The 19,535-nt window shown below is 31.2% G+C and overlaps 4 protein-coding genes and 1 long non-coding RNA gene across 13 annotated transcripts; 2 read left to right on the top strand and 3 right to left on the bottom strand.

Annotated features, from left to right (window-relative positions):
- Window positions 1–399: 399 nt before the first annotated feature.
- On the bottom strand, window positions 400–5,509 carry LOC105426521 (solute carrier family 53 member 1). 4 transcript variants are annotated; one of them, XM_011637779.2, is made up of 11 exons: window positions 5,369–5,509; window positions 4,884–5,037; window positions 4,414–4,670; window positions 4,014–4,275; window positions 3,779–3,954; window positions 3,434–3,535; window positions 3,056–3,293; window positions 2,712–2,906; window positions 2,469–2,638; window positions 2,201–2,334; window positions 400–1,073 (listed from the first exon to the last, which is right to left on the bottom strand). In XM_011637779.2, exons 1-11 carry the CDS (start codon window positions 5,435–5,437, stop codon window positions 839–841), a joined length of 1,992 nt encoding a protein of 663 aa, XP_011636081.1. In that variant the 5' UTR covers window positions 5,438–5,509; the 3' UTR covers window positions 400–838. The 4 variants fall into 4 exon arrangements, with proteins under 4 accessions (XP_011636081.1, XP_088927070.1, XP_088927072.1 ...); XM_089070944.1 differs by having other exon boundaries at window positions 4,884–5,109; window positions 5,369–5,508; XM_089070946.1 differs by lacking the exon at window positions 400–1,073 and adding an exon at window positions 1,506–1,659.
- LOC105426522 (ribosome assembly protein METTL17, mitochondrial) lies at window positions 5,384–8,161 on the top strand. Of its 4 annotated transcripts, none has more exons than XM_089070952.1 (10): window positions 5,384–5,522; window positions 5,880–6,060; window positions 6,151–6,304; window positions 6,387–6,780; window positions 6,864–7,017; window positions 7,110–7,253; window positions 7,325–7,411; window positions 7,471–7,609; window positions 7,800–7,938; window positions 8,002–8,161. In XM_089070952.1, the coding sequence occupies exons 2-10, from the start codon at window positions 6,004–6,006 to the stop codon at window positions 8,126–8,128; spliced, it is 1,395 nt and encodes a 464-aa protein (XP_088927078.1). In that variant the 5' UTR covers window positions 5,384–5,522; window positions 5,880–6,003; the 3' UTR covers window positions 8,129–8,161. The 4 variants fall into 4 exon arrangements, with proteins under 4 accessions (XP_088927078.1, XP_011636085.2, XP_011636082.2 ...); XM_011637783.3 differs by having other exon boundaries at window positions 5,393–5,532; XM_011637780.2 differs by having other exon boundaries at window positions 5,506–5,645.
- Window positions 8,162–9,038: 877 nt separating this feature from the next.
- On the top strand, window positions 9,039–15,215 carry Cyp303a1 (Probable cytochrome P450 303a1). Its single transcript, XM_011637777.3, has 10 exons — window positions 9,039–9,111; window positions 12,366–12,464; window positions 12,549–12,800; window positions 12,882–13,344; window positions 13,452–13,632; window positions 13,775–13,883; window positions 13,972–14,152; window positions 14,270–14,387; window positions 14,483–14,621; window positions 14,728–15,215. Exons 2-10 carry the CDS (start codon window positions 12,380–12,382, stop codon window positions 14,910–14,912), a joined length of 1,713 nt encoding a protein of 570 aa, XP_011636079.2. The 5' UTR covers window positions 9,039–9,111; window positions 12,366–12,379; the 3' UTR covers window positions 14,913–15,215.
- Window positions 9,495–14,366, bottom strand: LOC105426517 (uncharacterized). Its single transcript, XR_967774.2, has 3 exons — window positions 14,251–14,366; window positions 12,388–13,378; window positions 9,495–12,298 (listed from the first exon to the last, which is right to left on the bottom strand). It is a non-coding gene; the product is annotated as an uncharacterized LOC105426517 (long non-coding RNA).
- Mgat4a (alpha-1,3-mannosyl-glycoprotein 4-beta-N-acetylglucosaminyltransferase a) lies at window positions 15,097–18,952 on the bottom strand. 3 transcript variants are annotated; one of them, XM_089070948.1, is made up of 10 exons: window positions 18,554–18,952; window positions 17,584–18,187; window positions 17,417–17,463; window positions 17,015–17,325; window positions 16,805–16,935; window positions 16,618–16,725; window positions 16,333–16,526; window positions 16,128–16,285; window positions 15,938–16,053; window positions 15,097–15,860 (listed from the first exon to the last, which is right to left on the bottom strand). In XM_089070948.1, the coding sequence occupies exons 2-10, from the start codon at window positions 18,115–18,117 to the stop codon at window positions 15,831–15,833; spliced, it is 1,629 nt and encodes a 542-aa protein (XP_088927074.1). In that variant the 5' UTR covers window positions 18,118–18,187; window positions 18,554–18,952; the 3' UTR covers window positions 15,097–15,830. The 3 variants fall into 3 exon arrangements, with proteins under 3 accessions (XP_088927074.1, XP_088927075.1, XP_088927076.1); XM_089070949.1 differs by having other exon boundaries at window positions 17,584–18,163; window positions 18,554–18,937; XM_089070950.1 differs by having other exon boundaries at window positions 16,128–16,264; window positions 18,554–18,931.
- Between the last annotated feature and the right edge of the window lie 583 nt (window positions 18,953–19,535).

Here is a 19,535-nt window from a genome sequence, read left to right as displayed (position 1 = left end):
CATTAGATGTCATTAAGCAGCTGCCGCATGTCCCCACTCTATACACCCGCATTCGCACATGCGAGAATTTGTTCCGTTTACAAGATTGCTGTGGTTCCGATTCACTTTTTGTCTGCCGGGACGTTCACCCTTCGATTTATTTGCTGAACATATCGATGGAAGCCCCTCTCCGAGTCCATAATACGCTCGATAAAGACAAAACTTTTGAGTAGTATTTTAGTAGTATTTAGATAGATTTATCACATTCCAAAGAAAAATGTACTATTGAAAAAAGAATATCATCAAATATTAATATTAACATAGAAATATTTGAGTACTTTTAGTTTAGATTTAATATTTAATAGTAAGGATATAATACTAAGGAAACTCAGGATATCTGAATGTGACTAAATGCTACTGTTTTTTTAAATTTAGCGTTTTATTTCGTAACAATCATTTATTTAATCGAGGTACAGAAAGTAGTTGAAATAAAAGTACATCAATTCTTAACGTTTGATACATAATTTCATCCTTTTGATTCTTTCGAGTCCTTTTGATTTCATTCCCGATGACAAATTACATCGATTCATTATTTATTTATAGATAGCCATAATCTTTAATTACATTGACGGACTAACGCAATGAACATGTCACATAAATAATAATAATAATTCGGAATCTTGTGTCCAAAGTATGCCAATCTAAAATTCTCATATTTTTATCCTCTGCTTTTATCAGCTTGATTAGTCATCATAATTTTGCAGACATGATTACAAGGAAAGTTACAAGGCAGTACAAAAAAATCGATTCAGTTATATATAATTTAATTATATATACATAAATCGATGATCGTACGACTTTAGTCATCGAACAGAGACTCGTCTTTTGTGAGTAATCGAATTGGTTTGCGCTTTTCATCGTTATTTTGTTTTCGTCTGCGATTTGTTACGCCATCAGAAGCATCCATCATTCGCAATATCTGCGTCTGATCGGAACAATCGACCGGTGCAACCGAAATGTCTCGCACTGCTCTAAACTTCCCACAATTATTCAAATGTTCGTTCTCCAAACGGAAGAAATTCCATACGAAACGTCTGTCAAACAAACATGTAAATTATTCGATAATTCCATTTCTTCTGATCACTGTACATTTGTAATACATTTTTTGAAAAATCCATATCCACCACAAACATACAAACTATTGCATAATGGTAACTCAAAATATAAAATAAATTAAATAATTAAATAATATTATGTAGCATAGAACTTGAATGTTTTATAAAATCGTTAAATATCAAATTTTGAAATATATATACATATGCGTAAATAAGAAATTAAAATAAAAAAATAAATTACAGCGTGTCAGACATCGTGATCATGAGTTTCCACTAATCCTTCATCATTATCATCATCTCCATTGTCGTTATTCTCATTTGTATTATCCATTAGATGGATCATATTTTTCAGAGTGTCTTCGTCACGTCTAATAGGTCCTATGGAAATATCTCGTACTGCTCGGAACTTGCCTACGTTGTATAGATGCTCGTTCTCCAGTCGAAAGTAATTCCACATGAACCTTCTAGCGACTTATTAGTAAGGCACAATGATAAGCGATTAGATTGGCCGGTCATCGTCGATCAAGTCGCTGCTTTTGATTTTCGACGATTAATTATTTTGTTACTATATAAAACGACGTGCAAACGACATTATAATAGGATCATTACACATAATTTCGAATAGTGCGAATAATTGCAATGATTTAATTATATTTTAATATTTTAGGAAATGAACCTAGAATTTAAATTTAAGAATCTTTTCTTTTTTTTAATTTTTATTACAAGTTGGAGATACCAAGCCTAAACAAATTTTTATGTTTATATTTATTCTTTTGTATAAAGTCCTGTAATACAGTCCATATACACATATATATATATATATATATATATATATATATATATATATATATTCTTTTTTTATTCCAAATGTTAGCTCCTCGAAGTATTGACATATAATAGAAAATTATGAATATGAGCGTAGTGCGTGCACAAATAAAATGTAAATATTAATACTTTATAAAGCATAATCAAAACAACGATAAAAATCGACGACTTACAGTCATTGAACTAATATATCTATTTCAACAAATATTCTTCACACCAATTTTGATATATTTCACGTGCATTCAAGATTAAAGCACAAATAAAACCATAAACATATTTACCTGAAGACTTCTAACGGAGCAACTATGGAAACCATAAGATCTGCGTGGATGTATCCCATCTCTGTTAAAGACAAAGAAAACGCCCATCCAAATCGCAAGATAAAATCTTCGACTATTGCAAAATAATAATAATACTGAAAGATAGTAAAAAGTGCGATAGCTCATTAATTAAATAAATAATTAATATATTATTTGCTATTAATCATTGTCATTGATGTATGTATTGATGTCATGTATATAATAGAATTTAATACAGAGGAAAACATACAGGTGACGAATAAACTATCTCTTCCCTAAGGAATTTGTTTTCTCCAGCACTGCTATCAAAGAGACCCCAATCCAATTTCACATCCCACGTATAAGTAAAACAGGAACTCACGATACTGACTGTCAGCCACAAGTAAAAATAAGGATTCTCAGTAGATAACGTATAGTACTCTATTTCGTGAAATAATTAATTTTATTAAAAGATAATACTCGATATTATATGTTATCTGAATAAAAGACTTACTGCTGTTTATTAAGTGCAAATAGGAGAAAATAACCACAAAGAAGCTTGTTGCATACTTGACCGCATTTAATAAATGTGGAAAGGTCTCTTTTGTATCTCGGTAACGCCTGAGGCATTGCGCAAATCGAAACCACGCCGGTAAGCATACCACAAACGGTCTCATCGATAATTCACGCATTATGCAGGTTTCCGTATCTATTCGAGGAAAAAAAATATAGATGAGCTAGATATCGATTAAAGATATAAATACAAATTTAATGTAACACAACGAGAAGTAAAGGAACTCGTAAGGAAAATGTTATGATTCAGTGTAAATGATTAGTTATATCTATCCAGTTACTGACCTGTAACATCGGTCCAAGAGGAGTTCTGAATATAGAAACAGATAAAATACTGAAAGTCTAAAAAGACTGTATGAAGAGAATTGAGTTGATCAGCCAACCAGAAATCCGCGAAACCTACATAAAAGAATGGAGCGCAGAAGACGCGACCTAAAACACGTAACGTCCAGAATCTCGCTTCGTGTCGCAAAGTCTTGGTAGGATTAAATAAAAACAGTGCCAACAGTGCGTAAAACAGCATCTGCAAAGAGCTGCAATCAATTTCTTGAGATAAAGGATTTCGTAGGCTTACGATTTTCTTGAAAGATCAATTATTCGGTCGCACTTTAAAATAGATTTCTCGCGAAAAAACATACAAAGATTTTAATATAAATATCTTACTGGTTGTACAAATGGTGGTATACCCAATGTATCACTGTATAAAAAACCCAAAATAGACATGGACCAGACCAGGCCGAGTATAGTTGCCATTTCGATAATGTGCTAAAAGTAAATGCATTATGTATTCTGTGAATTGTGATATCAAAGTTTATTCTTAATTGTAAAATAAATTAATACAAAATAATTATTAATTAAAATTAATCATTTAATACAATTCAATATATGCTATTGAATAAAATTAAAATAGTATAGTAAAATTAAAACTAATTGATAAATCTTAATGTGACAAGTCACATCCTATTAAAACTTTAATCTTTAAAATATCAATTTTATCTATCACAAAACCTGTTCTGATAAATGATTGCGTGGATCAAGTTCGAATATTAGCACATGATTTACACCGGAAGATCTCCAGCCATAAACATTGATTCCCATCAGAAACAAAAACTCTATCATAAGAAGTGGTCCACGATAAATTCGACACAATACCGTCCAGTTCTCCTTCTTTTTGTATCGCATAGCTAAAAAAATATAAAGTTAATATAATGCAAAAAACAAGGAAATTCTTCATTTTACTTACCAGATAATATCACAGCTATAAAAAGTATAATAAACGCGCCAGAAAAAAGACCAACTTTAAACGTAATCCAAGGAGAGAGGTGCTCTCCGAGCGGAGGCACTCTAAGCCGTTTCATGGCTCTTTGACGATCGCCATGCTCCAGATCTCGAGTGACTACAGCCTCGGTTTCCGCAATGAGTCTATCTATATCCTTACGCGTATGGAAAATCGCTGTATCGACATGCTCTGCACGCCATTTGCTACCAGAGTCTACATTTAGAAGCTATAAAAAATATCATTATTTCCAAATATATATCTTCCCCTTAATTAATTTTTCGTTCACATAGGACTTATACAATTCCTTTAATTTTTTTTATATTTCAATTAATTATACATGAATTTTTTTAGTTAATCTACATACCTTGTCATGTTTCTTCAAAATCTTTCGAAATCCAGTAAAATTCAAATCCTGATAATTTTGGAGTAAAATGAGAAAGAGATAGAATTCAGAAAAGGCTAATTTCAACTCTTGAAGTTTTCGTGCTGATACTGGTTTCTTGTGAAGAATGTGACTACGATAGCGTGTCTTACAACTTTGGACATCTTCGGAAACCGACAAAATTTCGCTTAGTTCATTGTTAAGTGTAGCGAATCTACGTGTAGCCTCTGCTAGCTTTTCTAAAAATAAAGCATATTTCTTATTCATCTTCTTTATATTTAAGATTATTAGTACCATTGGCTAGACTATTATTATAAATTATATCTTTGTCTCTTACAGACAAAGATATAATTTAAAATATGAATTAGTCTTACTTTCTATTAGTAAAATATGATATTTTATTCTATTATAAAATATGAATTAGTCTTACTTTCTATTATTACTATTCTTACCAGAATAGAAGGTATTTATTTTAGCCAGCTCCTTATCGCAATAATGGAAAAACTTTTCGTCAAACTTGCCATAGAAACTATCTAAAACGTACGGTTCGCTTACATCTGCCGATGGAGCCTGCTCTACTGCAGCGTACAACAGAGCCTTCATTTCCTATGCATTATATGGCATAAAATTTCATATGAAATTCTTATAATCTTATATCTTCTAATTTAATTCTTATATCTAAAACAATAAATGTTAAAGAACAAAGAGAACTGGAGGGAGGGAGAGGGGGGGAAGAGAGAGAGAGAGAGAGAGAGAGAGAGAGAGAGAGAGAGAGAGAGAGAGAGAGTGAAACAAAAAAATAAGGCAAAGAAAAATAAGCAGTCTTGAAAATATCCATAATTTTATTGTATATATAATATATATACAAAGTACATAAATATGACAAAAAAATTGAAATATTGTATAAATATAACATTTTTTGTTATTAAAAGCGCACCTCGTAGTTGATATACTGCTTTCTCCATTCCGGTGTGATATGCGCGCTTAAATGTTCGGCAAATTTCATACTGAGGAAGAAAAGATATAAGAGGAAGAAAAAGACGTCGTGTCAATAGTTACATGACTGTTCCGTGATACTCGAACTGACATACGTGCGAATAGGTTTGTAGCGAATTACTTTTAAAGCCTCAGATACTCCAAACGACGCATGTTTCGTAGATATTTGTAGGTTATGTCGCGTCATAACCTATGCGCGGTTTTTTTTACAAAATCTGGTACGAAAAGCGACTTTTTTTCTCAATCTTGTTACGAGATATTACAAACTATTTTTACATACACAACTGTACTTCTATTTCTATATGAGTTTTATATCTATATATTAGAAAATGTAAAAAAATTTCTTTGGAAATTTCTTACAATACATTATAAATAATTTTACGATTCACATGTTATACATACACGTAATAATGCACATGAATCTACAGTACATATTTTTTGTTTTTATACAGATATTCATTTTAACGAATAATATGCCGAGAAGTACAAATTATTAATTGTTAGATTACAATTTTTTATTGCTGATATGGTGAGGCTAATTATGTCGTAAATGAATTACAATTTTTTATTGCTGATATGGTGAGGCTAATTGTGTCGAGAATGCATTGCACAAGTTTTATACCTTTACGATATGTAAGTACAATATAATGTTTACAAATCATATAAAATCATATTTTTATATGTATTTAGAAAATTTGGAGTAATAACGAGATCTTTATTTAGTTTTCAGCAAAACCAAAAGTTATACTTGATAATGCAGTATCTACTTTACTGTCTAATAATGAAATGAAACATAGGTTTCATCCAGGTATTGTTAACCCTAGAACACCAATATTCCCACAATGGTCAATAAAGGAAATACGAAATATTTTGAAAGGTATAGATTATATATGCATAGTTCTTAAGTTTACAATGATTATAAAACATTTTATCATTGATGATTATTTCATAATCTATAGAGAAACAAATAGTCCTGAAAGAAATTAAGGAGAGTGCAAAGAAATTAACTCATCATTTGAATAAGCGTCATCCACCATTAGAACAATCTGAGTTGACATCAAAATTACTGAAAGTAGAAGAACGTTTAAATATTAATAACCATGGCGAGAAAATATTGATAGAGGATATAAATTTAAAGAAAAATGCAAAGGCTAGACTGATTTTGAAACAAAACATTTATAACTGGCAACCAATAAATTATGATAAGTTTACTTCCTTGACATATCTAGTTGGCAGATGTGTCCAAAATTACACGGTTTCGCATAAAATTTTTGATGAAATTAAATCACGCGACAAAAATTTTAAGCCCACGACATTGTTTGACTTTGGCTCTGGTATTGGCACAGTCATGTGGTAAGTATTGCAATAGATTTGGAAAAATCTAAAATGTAATACGAGATTAATTAATATAATATAAAAAAAAATATTTTCTATAGGGCAGCATCTGAAATTTGGCCGAATACATTAAAAGAATATTTTTGTGTTGAAACATCGGAATCTATGATTGAATTATCAGAAAGATTAGCGAAAGTTGCCAAGCCTAAAATCAAAGACGCTTTCTATCGGCAATATTTTCCTCTTTCTACGAATGTAAGAATAATATAAAATTATTAAAATTAAAAATATTAAAATATATATTAAAATTTTTGTCGACGAAATGTAATTTGAGATTTCATTTTTAGCGAACTTATGATATTGTAGTGAGCGCGTACTCTTTGTTCGAGTTGCCGGGTATGGAATCGCGTCTTGATATAATATTAAAGCTTTGGGCAAATACTGAGAATTATTTGGTTATTATAGAAGAAGGAACCAATGCAGGTTTTAAAGTGAGCATATTAAACATAGTTTTATTTTCTATACATATTTTATTTGTAAAATTTTCAATCTTTCTTTGTAGCTAGTAAACGAAGCAAGAGATCTCGTTCTCAAATACGCAAACTCGAAACATAGACGCGGGACACAATTCGCCCATGTTTTCGCACCTGTAAGTATCAATTAAATAAAGACGGATGGTACATTGGTCTTATTATTATCACATTTTAGTGTCCACATGATTTCAAATGCCCAAGACGCGCTACCGATAATACTCCGTGCAATTTTAGTGTTTTATATCATCCATTGCAATTTCTGGGTGGTCGGCAACACATACCAGAATTATATTCCTACGTCATATTAAAGAAAAGTAAGTAAGTAAGTAAGTAAGAAAGAAAACATAAATCATTTTAACAATCATTTTAACATTAGATATGAAAAATGCAGTAAAAGTTGTATATTCGCATTAATCAACGAGCATTTTATCAGGATGTTAATTTTTTTTTAATATTAAATAAATTTTTATAAAGATATTTTGATGAAAGATTTTTTGATTACAGCTAAACGTTCTGAAGACGACGAACAATGGCCAAGAATTGTGCGAAGTGTATTAAAGCGTTCTAATCACACGATTTGTCGCATGTGCACCGCCAAAGGCGAATTGAAGGAAGAAATATTTACGAAATGCAAACACGGAAGGTATAATTTAATTAATTTGGTGCTTAAATATAATATGATTACATGAAATCTTTTTATTACCAGACATATGTATCGTTGTGCGAGAGTGAGTGAATGGGGCGACAGATTACCTCTGCATTACGAACAGCAGCAAGAAAATCAAGAAACTGATATAGTTAATGAAATAATTCTTAAAAATGAAAATACATAGAGTAAGGAAATAAAGTTTTATTAAATTTTATAACCTACTGTTATTTTGTATGTACATACTTCTTCTAGAATATATTACTTCTCAAATTGGATGAAATAAGTATAAACACTTGATATAACGAAACAGTAAAAATCAATAATAAAATTGTCAGTCCTGAGGAAATTGTAATAAATATAGAATAGAATATTTTATTTTACTCTAATACTCTTATATATCCAGCCAAGAAAGGATTATTTAGTTTGCAATAATTTGCTTTAAATCACTCGTCCATTCACACCAACTATACGATCTATCTAAATTAACATCCTCTATCTTTGACTAATTTTATTCTAATTTAATACAATCTTAGAAAACAGCCTTATAATAAAACTGCTTAAGTTGGAACATGTATACATTCTTCATGCATTTACATAATATTATATGCTTCACGCTAAAGAATTTATTACAATTCTTCCAGTATTTTGGTTATAATATGGATGAAAAGAAATTCATCGATGAAAGTCTGTACAATCTCTGCTGTCAGTCTTTAAAATCTTCTACAAGATCCTTTTGTCTGTTATCGAATGTAGTCTTCAAATTAGCAAACAGAAACATCTGTATCTTCCTTTTCATACTCCCTAGGAAAGTTATTAAATAATAATCTCTACGTATTCATAATAAAACAACAATTTTAATATAAACAGAATTCTCTATTTTACATTGATTTTAATTATCTTAAATTATAATACATAATTTGTTTTTGCTGTATTACACTGAATATCACCGAGATATTCATTATGAGTCAAAATATTATGAAAATTTATGATTTTTTTTTGTTTTGGTCGGAAGTTAATTAAGGGCTCGCAGGTACATTACATTGATGCTAACATATTGGTTTTGCGAGAAGAGTATGAGACGAAGAGGGGCATTTAAAAGCGGACTGAACGTTGGTCCACGGCCAGTCACGCTTATACAACGGACGAGAAAATTTCTCCAGATGCAAGGTAAGGTAAATTTAAAGTTCGTGAAAGGGAGAGCATTAGTGCCGTGCGCTGATTTTTCTTCGCCGATTCTCTTTCAGTGTCAAAGTCTTTCTCTCGCGGGCATTTAATGGGGTGACGATCACATAACATAGCTTCCTTTATTTGTTCGATGCGCAAAATATTCATTAATTTAAAGAAGAATATAATCAATAAATATTATTGCTTGAGAAATTTAAAAATAAATGTTATAAAGATATCATCAGAGTTTATTATTATATAATATCAAAGAGGTATAATAATCAAATTTTTATGTTATAGATTTAAAAATATTATTTAAAAAAGTATTTTTGACACTTTTTTTTCTTTCAAATTTATATCATATAGATATATAAGATATATAGATGCTGATACAAAATATATGCATTTTGTATTTCATTATTAGCTTTTTAAAAATTGCAATTATCAAATAAAATTAATAAATAAAATGTAAAGTATATAAATTGAAGCACATGCAAGTATTTGTAACAATTATCTCTCAATTAATTTGCGATGTATACGTATAGTGATTAAAGGAATTCTATATTGGATGCAAATTTTTATGTCTAAGTAAGCAGAATCGAGGTAAGATAAGAATTCGAAAGTGACTATGACGAATATTTTGCGTGCAATAAAAGTACTGTTAAACATACCTCAATTACGCAACAAGTTATGTGATAATAAGGGTGACGGCGCATTTGCGCGAATAATGTGCCGGTTTTTCCGTATGCAACTTTCTCTCACAGAGTACAAGTGTTTCACTTTCTTCTCTGAGACTCGTTTGGCACTGATTACACGTGTATTTACGTCAATGTATATGTGCATATCCGGTCACAAATAAATATAAATTGCACAAACTTAATAAAACCTAACAGAAATGAAATGAAAAAAGACTCAGAGAAACATGTCTTTTTTTTGTTAAATTAACAAATAAAATCGAAAACTTATTTTTTACGAAGATTTCTATGTACAATACTGCATATATCTTATCTAGATATAAAATTCAGAAAGAACGTGAAAAATTTTACGTACTAGACTTTTTGTTATAGTTCTCCATATTCTTAATATGTCTTTAATATATTCTTAATATCGTTAATATCGTCCAGTGGACTTCACGATTCTTTTCTCTTTTCGGAGCGAATGGGCGAGCTCCGATACAGTGTAAAAAATCATTCTGAATCTCATAAACTAAAATAATTTTTACGAGCTCAAGCTCCGTGGACGCCAATCTGCCGAACACGTGAACTTCAAACTGTTGAGGGCCCGCTTTTCGAACTAACAAATAAACTATAAAACCCGATCGAACTGCAACTAAGCTAAGACTTGACAGCCATATGTCGAACGCAAGGAAACTCTTAGTGCACTGACAATGACGAAAAATCATACATTGTCAAAATAAATATCTGTTTTCTCTCATGGTAGGCTGCGTACTGGAATAGCTGCCTTCGTGGCGTCAGTTATTTAATCCGCCGACCACCCATTCAGCCACAAATATTAAGATAATGCCATATGTTAATAGAGACTCAGACCCACTACCTATCTTCCCTAAAAACCCTCCCCGTACCCATCAGACTCTTTTTTCAGAAAATTTAGAATTACGATGGGCTAATCCCCCTCAATTCCTCGCTAATTCCTATTCGTTAAAGACTCGTGAGATACTTTTAATTTCGAATCGTAGTTCCACCCCCGCGACAGCTTTTTATTAAGATCCTCCCCGGAAGAAACACACTTATTTTTTGACCAGCAGCCTTCACGCGCTCTGATCCGTCAATTTATCACGAGCAAACTTAAACCTTTTTACGGACATTCGTGTGTCTTCGCGTTCATTCGCGTTCGCATTCGCTTTTTAATTTCTCGGTTTAATCTTTATTGATTCGCGCCGAAGTAACCGCAGATTTAATTATTTAAACTTTAAAATTGGATAAATTAAATAATCCATATGGAAAGGAATTATTGAGAACTATTGAGAAATATAACTATTCAGAAAACTATTGCAATTTTGTGTAGTATTATGAGACATTACTATTGGAAACATGAATAGTTTACTATTGAATGAATAGTTACTATAAGCATTTACTATTCATTACTATTAAAAAATTATAACTAGTTTACTATTGGAGCGAATAATAATTATAAGAATTTACTATTAGAATGAGTAATTTGCTATTCTATTAAAACAAATAACTACAAATTACTAATTCGCGATTTTCGTGAAAAATCGTGGAAATCTGATATTAGTATTGAATGATATGCCAGTTACTCTGGATATCTTGATTAGTAATCTTTTTAAATTGTATTTTTTAAAATAATGTTATGAATGTACAGGATGTCTTATTTTAAATGACGGATTGAGATTTTTCGAAAATTATTGAAATTATTGAAGAAAATTATTGAAGAAAAGCGTTTGAAATAAAAGATATACGTTTTGAAGGGAGACAAATAAGGATAAAATTAATTTTCGAAAAAAATCAATACGTGATTTCTCCGATTATTTTGCATATAAAAGTATTAAGATTATTATTAAGATAAAATTGTCAAAAAAATAATAACTTTACACTTTACTCTTGCACATTTCAACATAAAATATAAAATATCTCATAAACTAGTTCAGTCTTTGCTGTTATATCTGAATACTTTTAGGCATAAAATAAGATAAATAAATTAGTGCATAGAAAACATATAGTTGTTTTTAAAAAAGAATTATGCAATTCGTAATATGCAAATATATGTTTTTTTAAAAAACAATAGCATTTTCTTTACACCCCCGTATGGAAAGGAACTATTGAAAATTATTCAGAATTATTCAGATTTCTATAGTTACCATTCAATTTCTACAGTAACTTGAATAGTAACTATTGACGATTACATGCATGAATAGCTATTCAATTACTATTCATACATGTAATCGCCATAGTTACTACTCAAGTTACTACAGAAATTGAATGATAATTATAGAAATCTGAATAGTTCTCAATAATTCTCAATAGTTCTCAATAGTTCCTTTCCATACGGGAAGTTTGTAATTTCATTCAAATATCACTTTATTTTATTCCGAACGGGAGTGTTCCTTTTTCGTGCGCTCCTGTTATCTTCGATCTCAATGCGGCACGCTCCAGAGCGGTCACCTGCGAGAGGATATTCGGTGCATCCTTCTTTGCCCCATCCTTTCAACCTTTAAATAATAATTCCGAGGTCTGGATGTAACAATATGTTCTTAATATGTTCTTAATATGTTATAGACTAGATTTATAAAATGCTCACCACAGCGATGTTGTTGCTGATAATTATATTGCTGTTATTATATTTAGACTGTCAAAAACCAAAAGGATATCCACCAGGTAAATGATATTTAAAAAGCTTCTTTGTTATTGCTTATTATTTCTTTTTTTATTAATCGTTAATATTCTTTATTATTATAATAGGTCCAAGATGGTGGCCCATTCTGGGTTCTTTACTGGAGATAGCGCGTATTCGTCAAGAGACCGGATATCTCGTCAAAACTTGTTCGGCACTCTGCAAGAAATACGGTTCTATTGTGGGCCTAAAGATCGGTACAGACCGCATCGTTGTTCTAAATGACTTGGAAAGTATACAGGCGATGCTGAATAACCCAGATTGTGACGGCAGGCCGAACGGGCCATTTTACAAAGCCAGAACTTGGGGCCGCAGATTAGGTAATTATTTGTCAAAAAAAATAAATAAGATATGAAACTTGTTAAACCTTGAAAAATAATTAGATAATAATTTATGATCAGGTCTCATTGTGGTGGATGGCAAATTATGGATAGAGCAACGGCGATTCGTGTTGCGACACTTACGAGAATTTGGTTTTGGCCGGACCAGTATGGCCACAATCATCGAGGACGAAGCGTTAAAGCTGATGGAACATTTTAAGAAACTCCTTCAAAATGACTATAATTATGATACTGACATCCGAAAAACAACGACAGTGAATAACAACAATATCGGCCAAATATACAAGCTTCAGAAAAATCCGAAAAATAATCTCAGTAAATCAAAGTTGCATAATGAGTTTAATAAAATCAATGATAATAAACTCAATCGTAAACCTCGTACAGTGGCGGACATGTACGTAAAGGCCGAAAATTATGCTGAAGTCAGAAAAGTTTCCCAATCTGCTGGAATGATAATACCTATGCATGATGCCTTCGGTGTGACCGTACTAAACACTCTTTGGAGGATGATGGCTGGTAAAAGGTCCGCATCGATTATGCGAATTATTCCAAGTCTTCTGTAAAATGTACAATTTAATGCACATATGAACAATTAATTTCGATTTAATGTAAATAATCTGATTTTCACAGATATGATACTGGTGACAAGGAACTTATTCATTTACAACGAATCCTTACAAAGCTTCTGAAAGAAATCGATATGATCGGTGCAATTTTCGGTCATTTCCCATTCCTACGCTTTATCGCGCCAGAAATGTCCGGTTATAAGGCATTTGTAGAAACGCATCGAGAATTATGGACATTTTTAAAAGTGAGTAAACTTTGTATTATTATATCAATATATTATATCGCTACATATTACATTAAATAATTACATTATTTTGCGAACAGGTATCTAGATTCAATAATAATAATAATTGAGATTATTTAATAATTTAATAATCTTATTTTAGGAAGAATTATACAATCATAAAAATACATATATACCAAATTTACCGCGAGATTTAATGGATGTTTATCTAACTGTGTTAAATTCGAAAAACTGCACCGATACATTTTCAGGTACGTAAAAGGTTACAAGTAGCATTATTCTATTGTGTTCTATTCTATTATATATAATAGATTTTATATAATTAGAAAATAATTTCAGAGTCCCAGCTATTGGCAATCTGTGTAGATCTCTTCATAGCAGGTTCCGAAACAACTTCAAAAGTACTCGGTTTCGGATTTTTAAATCTAATATTATTTCCACATGTTCAGAAGAAGGCACACGAAGAAATAGATAGAGTTATTGGCCGTGACAGATTTCCAACATTAGCCGACAAACCAAGGTAAATACCAAGACTAATCACTTTCACATAATCGTGGAAACGCGGAAGAATTACACTCGCAAACAAGATTTCATTATTTCACATGAAATATTAATTACCTATGTCTTTATTTCTTAGTATGCCATATCTTCACGCTATCGTTCTGGAATCCATACGAATGTTTGTTGGCCGCACTTTAAATGTTCCACATAGAGCTTTGAGAGATACTTCTATCGCGGGCTACAAGATACCAAAGGTCATATTATAAAAGATCAAACATTTTCATCAAGATTTTATAATATATATAAAACAAATGAATGTATGTGTGAATATGTACCTTGTCTTTTTTAGGACACAATGCTCATTGTGAATTACAATACAATACTCATGGATGAAACCTGGGATAATCCGGAAGATTTTCAACCGGAGAGATTCCTCGACGACGACGGCAATATTGTTACACCAGAAAAATATTTTCCTTTCAGCTTTGGTATATTTATTTTTTTCTTTGTGTATATATCAAATTATTTTAATTATAAATCTAAACATATTTTTAAATTCATTTCTAATTAATTTAAATTATTCACATTTTACAGGCAGACACCGTTGTATGGGGGAGACATTAGCCAGAAGTAACATTTTCATTATAACGGCTACATTGCTACAAGCATTCACCTTTTCAGTGGTGCCTGGTGAACCACGACCATCCACGCAAGAATTTGTAGATGGTGCCACCGCTGGTCCCAAACCGTACAGAGCGTTGGTTACCCTGAGAACGTAAACTAGATATTTGAGTGAACCATTATTTTCAGAATGAATAGTCTCTACTTATCTAGGTCTCTTCTCAGATTAAACATTCTAAATATATAAGATTATTCTTTTTTAGTATATATTTTCAATTATGAATCTGATTATATTGTACAGATAATAAGATAAAAAATATAATATATCATCGATACACAATGTTTTGTCACAAAAATATATTTTTATTATCATTGTTTTATATATATAGGAATACAGACAAAGTATATATACATATAAAGAAAGCTACGCGAAATAAATAATTGTTTGTACATTAGAAGAATATACTTTTTATATCACCGTTTGTTCATCAGATAAACACTTCAATCGACATTCTTGCATCGCACGTTTGATAATGATAATGATTTATTCCTATTATAGCAATGCAAATTGAAGAATCATACTTACGTGAACCATAAACTTTACGCGCGAATAAATTAGTAGTGAATATTAAGAATAAGAATATCGAAACGCGCGAACAATGCAGGTACAGTTTAATTAAATCCTCAAACTTAAAGCACGATCTTATAAAAAGCAAGAAACATTTATGCTATTTCAGACTTAACAACGTGCCATTGTACAACACCCAGTAAACATTCGTGTAAACAAAAGCGTGAATATCAGAGACAATTTCATTATATTACCATCCCATTATTTTTACACTTTAGCAAACGCCACATATATTTAAAAAAAATATACAAAATGCTCGATCATTCATTTCTTTGTAATAGATTGATTTGGACGGTATTGAATTAATAACTGATTCATTCAATGTATAACATGATAGCAAAATAAAAAAAAATACATATAAATTATTAATAAACATTTATAAAATCAGTCGCTTACGCTAACCGTGCAAGTGATACCGAAATAATACTCGAGAATTCTCATCTTTTAGTCAGCTAGGTTGATCTTCTACTATGTGAATCTAAATAAGAAATTACAGTTTTAGAATAGAAAAGAGAATTAATATTATAATCTTAATTTATTATTAAGAATTTTTACCTCAGATAGAATAGCCCAGTTCTCACTCTCACTATGTATAGTTAAACGGAGGACTGATATTTTGCCCAATCTTCGATCTACAATTCCTTCGGCAACTCCAAGTACATCAAATTTGCCTAATTAATGATACATCTTTTAATAATCTTTCGAATTGTTAAATTGTATAAGGGTAGAATTCTTTTTTTATTACCTATTACAATATAGCCATCTTCCGTCACATCATTACTATTTCTATCTAACAACGGAGACATCTCAGACAATACTTCCACCGTTGTGTTGTAAAATCTATCAGATGGGTGTTCAGGATTTCCACTCCTGAATAAGTACCTATATAAAATAATAAAATAACTATTTTCAAATAAAAGAATCGATAGGTTATTTTAATGGTAACTTACTTCTTTATAAAAATAGGATGTGAAAACTTAAACTTTAAGTGGTCTCCTGATTGAGGTAGCAAGCCCCAGAAAAATGATTCGCCTTTGTATGCTTTTTGAAGCGTATATTGTTTATAAGGCTTTATTTGAGTTTCCACAATTGCCTCGGGATTTTCATGGGCGTAAAATAGCGTTATCTTGCCAAATTGCTTGTCCTAAATAAACATAATTTAAAACATTAGTTTGTATCATTGTAATCATATCTTTTCTTAACTTTTCAATAATATTTAAAGCATTTAATATTACCTTGAGTTTTTGTACCTTTCCCTTTAAGGAGGAGTGCGTTCCTATATGTTGGAAGAGAGAAGGTTTGTAATGCACCCACAACTCTGCTTTTGCCATTTTGCAATGTTTCTATTGGAATAAAAATGGATTTCCTTGAAAAATCAATATATTTTATTAGATATCTATTTCCATCTTTATCAACACTCACACTATCTTTATCAAGACTGCAAACTTTTGTTGATATCAAATGATCTAATAACCAATCAACAGGCTTATCATTATGAAACATCAAAAAGAATTGAATCAACCAGGGAAGTTCCACACATTTGAACAATTTTCCTATAGTATTAACAAAATTAAAAATATTTCTTCGATATATATATCATCATTATATATACATTGCGTAATGATGCCATACCGATAAAACCGAGTTGACAGAAATCGAGAACAAACCAATTTTCCTTTGTGCCAATCTTTTGTAGTGCAAAGGATTTCATCGTAGTTATAAAATTCTTTTTAGCCAAAATATCATCTTCTAATTGCACGTAAAATGTGCCTTTGGTCTGAGCATAAGACATGAGAAAAGCAAAATCTAGATTCTGTTTGGACCGCCACACGACACGTTGATGATCATCGCCGAGAGTATCGCGCAATTTTGATAAATCCGGATAATAGGATAATGATGGTGATATCACATCGATTACGCCAGCTTCACATTCATTTGGAAATCTAAAGCAAGATTATTATTATTATAAAAAAAATTTATATTGATATAAAATATAAAATATAAGATGATATAAATACAAATTGATAAACTTACTGAACTTCAATTTGTTTTGCAACATATGTCACATATTCAATGTCTGTCTGTAAAGAAAAAAAAAAATGTATTTATATCATCAATTTATCAATTCAATACCTCGAAAATATAAATGACGTCCATGTTTCTCTTCTAATTAGTAAGTGGTAATTGGTAATTATACTCACTTCTGCCACTAAAACAATAATTAGAGTATCAGCAGTCTCTGCAGCATTCATACGATCCAATAGGTTTTTCAAGGTTGCCATAAGATAAGACTGGACCTCACGTTTTACTGTTGGTACTCCCAGTACCATGCTTACTCCTGATCTACCCTTACTCTGCACAAACGCAGGACGCAGGCTATTTGGATCATTGAGAAAGTGAGGCAAAAAATTGTAGATTGAAGGTAACTTGATATTAGTGACATTGGAGGTGCCATTGTTGATGAGCAATTGTAAATCGGGCAGAATATGAGTGTTCTCGATTAGTTGTAGCAATTGATGTGACAGCAAGTTTATTTCCTCCTGGCTGCCAATATATTTGGCATGCAAATGCTCCAACTTGGCTTGCAACTCGGCAATGCTGTTCTGCAGTATAGCTTCCTCTCGCATGTCCGACGGCGTCAATAGATTTAGAATTGCGCATGGAACCAGAACTAGCAATAGCACAATCAGACATCGCTTTCGTACTGGAGTCAGTGTTGTAAAATGTGGCGTCATCTTCTCCTCTTCTAGCTCTAGTCTCTACATGATTGTATCCATTGGTCTCGGAAAGTAAAAATATATCAATCTAAAGGAAACAGTAGATGAGTTAACTGTATCACTTATTTTATGTAAAAATTCTAAGTGCAAACATTTTATAAACATTTTATATCAAAGATAAAGGAGATTCTTATCATCTGCAGTTATTTTTTAATCATTATCTCAATAAATACATGTTTGTATATAGTTGTCGCTTTCTATAACAAGGCAATTAGACATAAACACAATGCTCTAAAAATAATTTTAATAATTTAATCAGCTCTCAATTTTATTATTGTGTAGTTAACAATATTGTGTAGTTAACAATGTAGTACCAAAATTATGTAAATCTTAATCGCTATGAATCGGTCGACAAATTCATCATTCATAAAATGAATAACTTGAATATAATTACATGATTTCTAACACTTAGCCTTCTTCAAGATTGCAGCTAACAAATGCACGTCGCGACCACATTGCCTCGTCGTCGCGTTGAAACTCTGTCTTCTTCGTCCCAATTAAAGATCTTAGGATCGTTAGCAGATTACAAATGCAGATACTCTGATTACACGCGTTCTCTGGATTCTTCACAGAAAAACCAAAGAAGTAATGTCTGTCACGTACACTTGTCTTCCACAATAACCTCCTCGCTCGGGAGATGTCTGCTATTTCGAACCTACCATATATATTGATATACTGGGTGTTTGAGGAATATGTTAAGGAATGACATTGATAAAGAATCCATTGTCAAAGCCGAAGGTATTTAGTATTTTTGTTATCTTTTTCTGTGGAAAGCAGAATTTGAGTTTCACTGGAAAAACTCGGGATCTGAAATAGGAAAGCGGAAAGGCTTTAGAAAAACATGAAAATCATAAGTAACTTTTCGGAAGAAAGCATAAATCTAATTTAATCTTCAATGTATTTATATAGCAGAAAATCATGCGGATCCAAAAATGATTTTGCGTAAATTTTTCATTGGGAAAGTATTCAAAGTACAAAATCCTACAAAATTATGGATTTGTCTATCCTAAAACAATAATTTGAAAGCGATGATATCTCGATGATATAAAACAAAGAATTAATACTTAAGAAATAACGATAGTCATATGTTTATTGCATTGTGTCAGAATATATTTTCGCGAATATTTATACCTCTCGCAAACCGGTATTTGCCAAGTGCGTATTACATACTACATCCACATATGTATAGGTGGCACACGGAGAAACGTAACGATAGAATGACTTTGAGTAACTTTTTGATCTATACGTTGATAAATATTTATAATATATTCAAGTGAAAAATTATTTTCATTCAAACTATAAAGTATGGAACAAGAGTATTATAAATATAATTATTTAACATTACAAAAATGTAGCTCTAACTCTAGAATTTTTCG

This window comes from Pogonomyrmex barbatus, unplaced genomic scaffold (genome assembly GCF_055798465.1).
Source record: "Pogonomyrmex barbatus isolate J1 unplaced genomic scaffold, ASM5579846v1 scaffold11, whole genome shotgun sequence".
Classification (NCBI taxonomy): domain Eukaryota; kingdom Metazoa; phylum Arthropoda; class Insecta; order Hymenoptera; family Formicidae; genus Pogonomyrmex; species Pogonomyrmex barbatus.
Note: the sequence above shows the minus strand (reverse complement) of the source record. Positions and strands in the feature narration are given on the sequence as shown.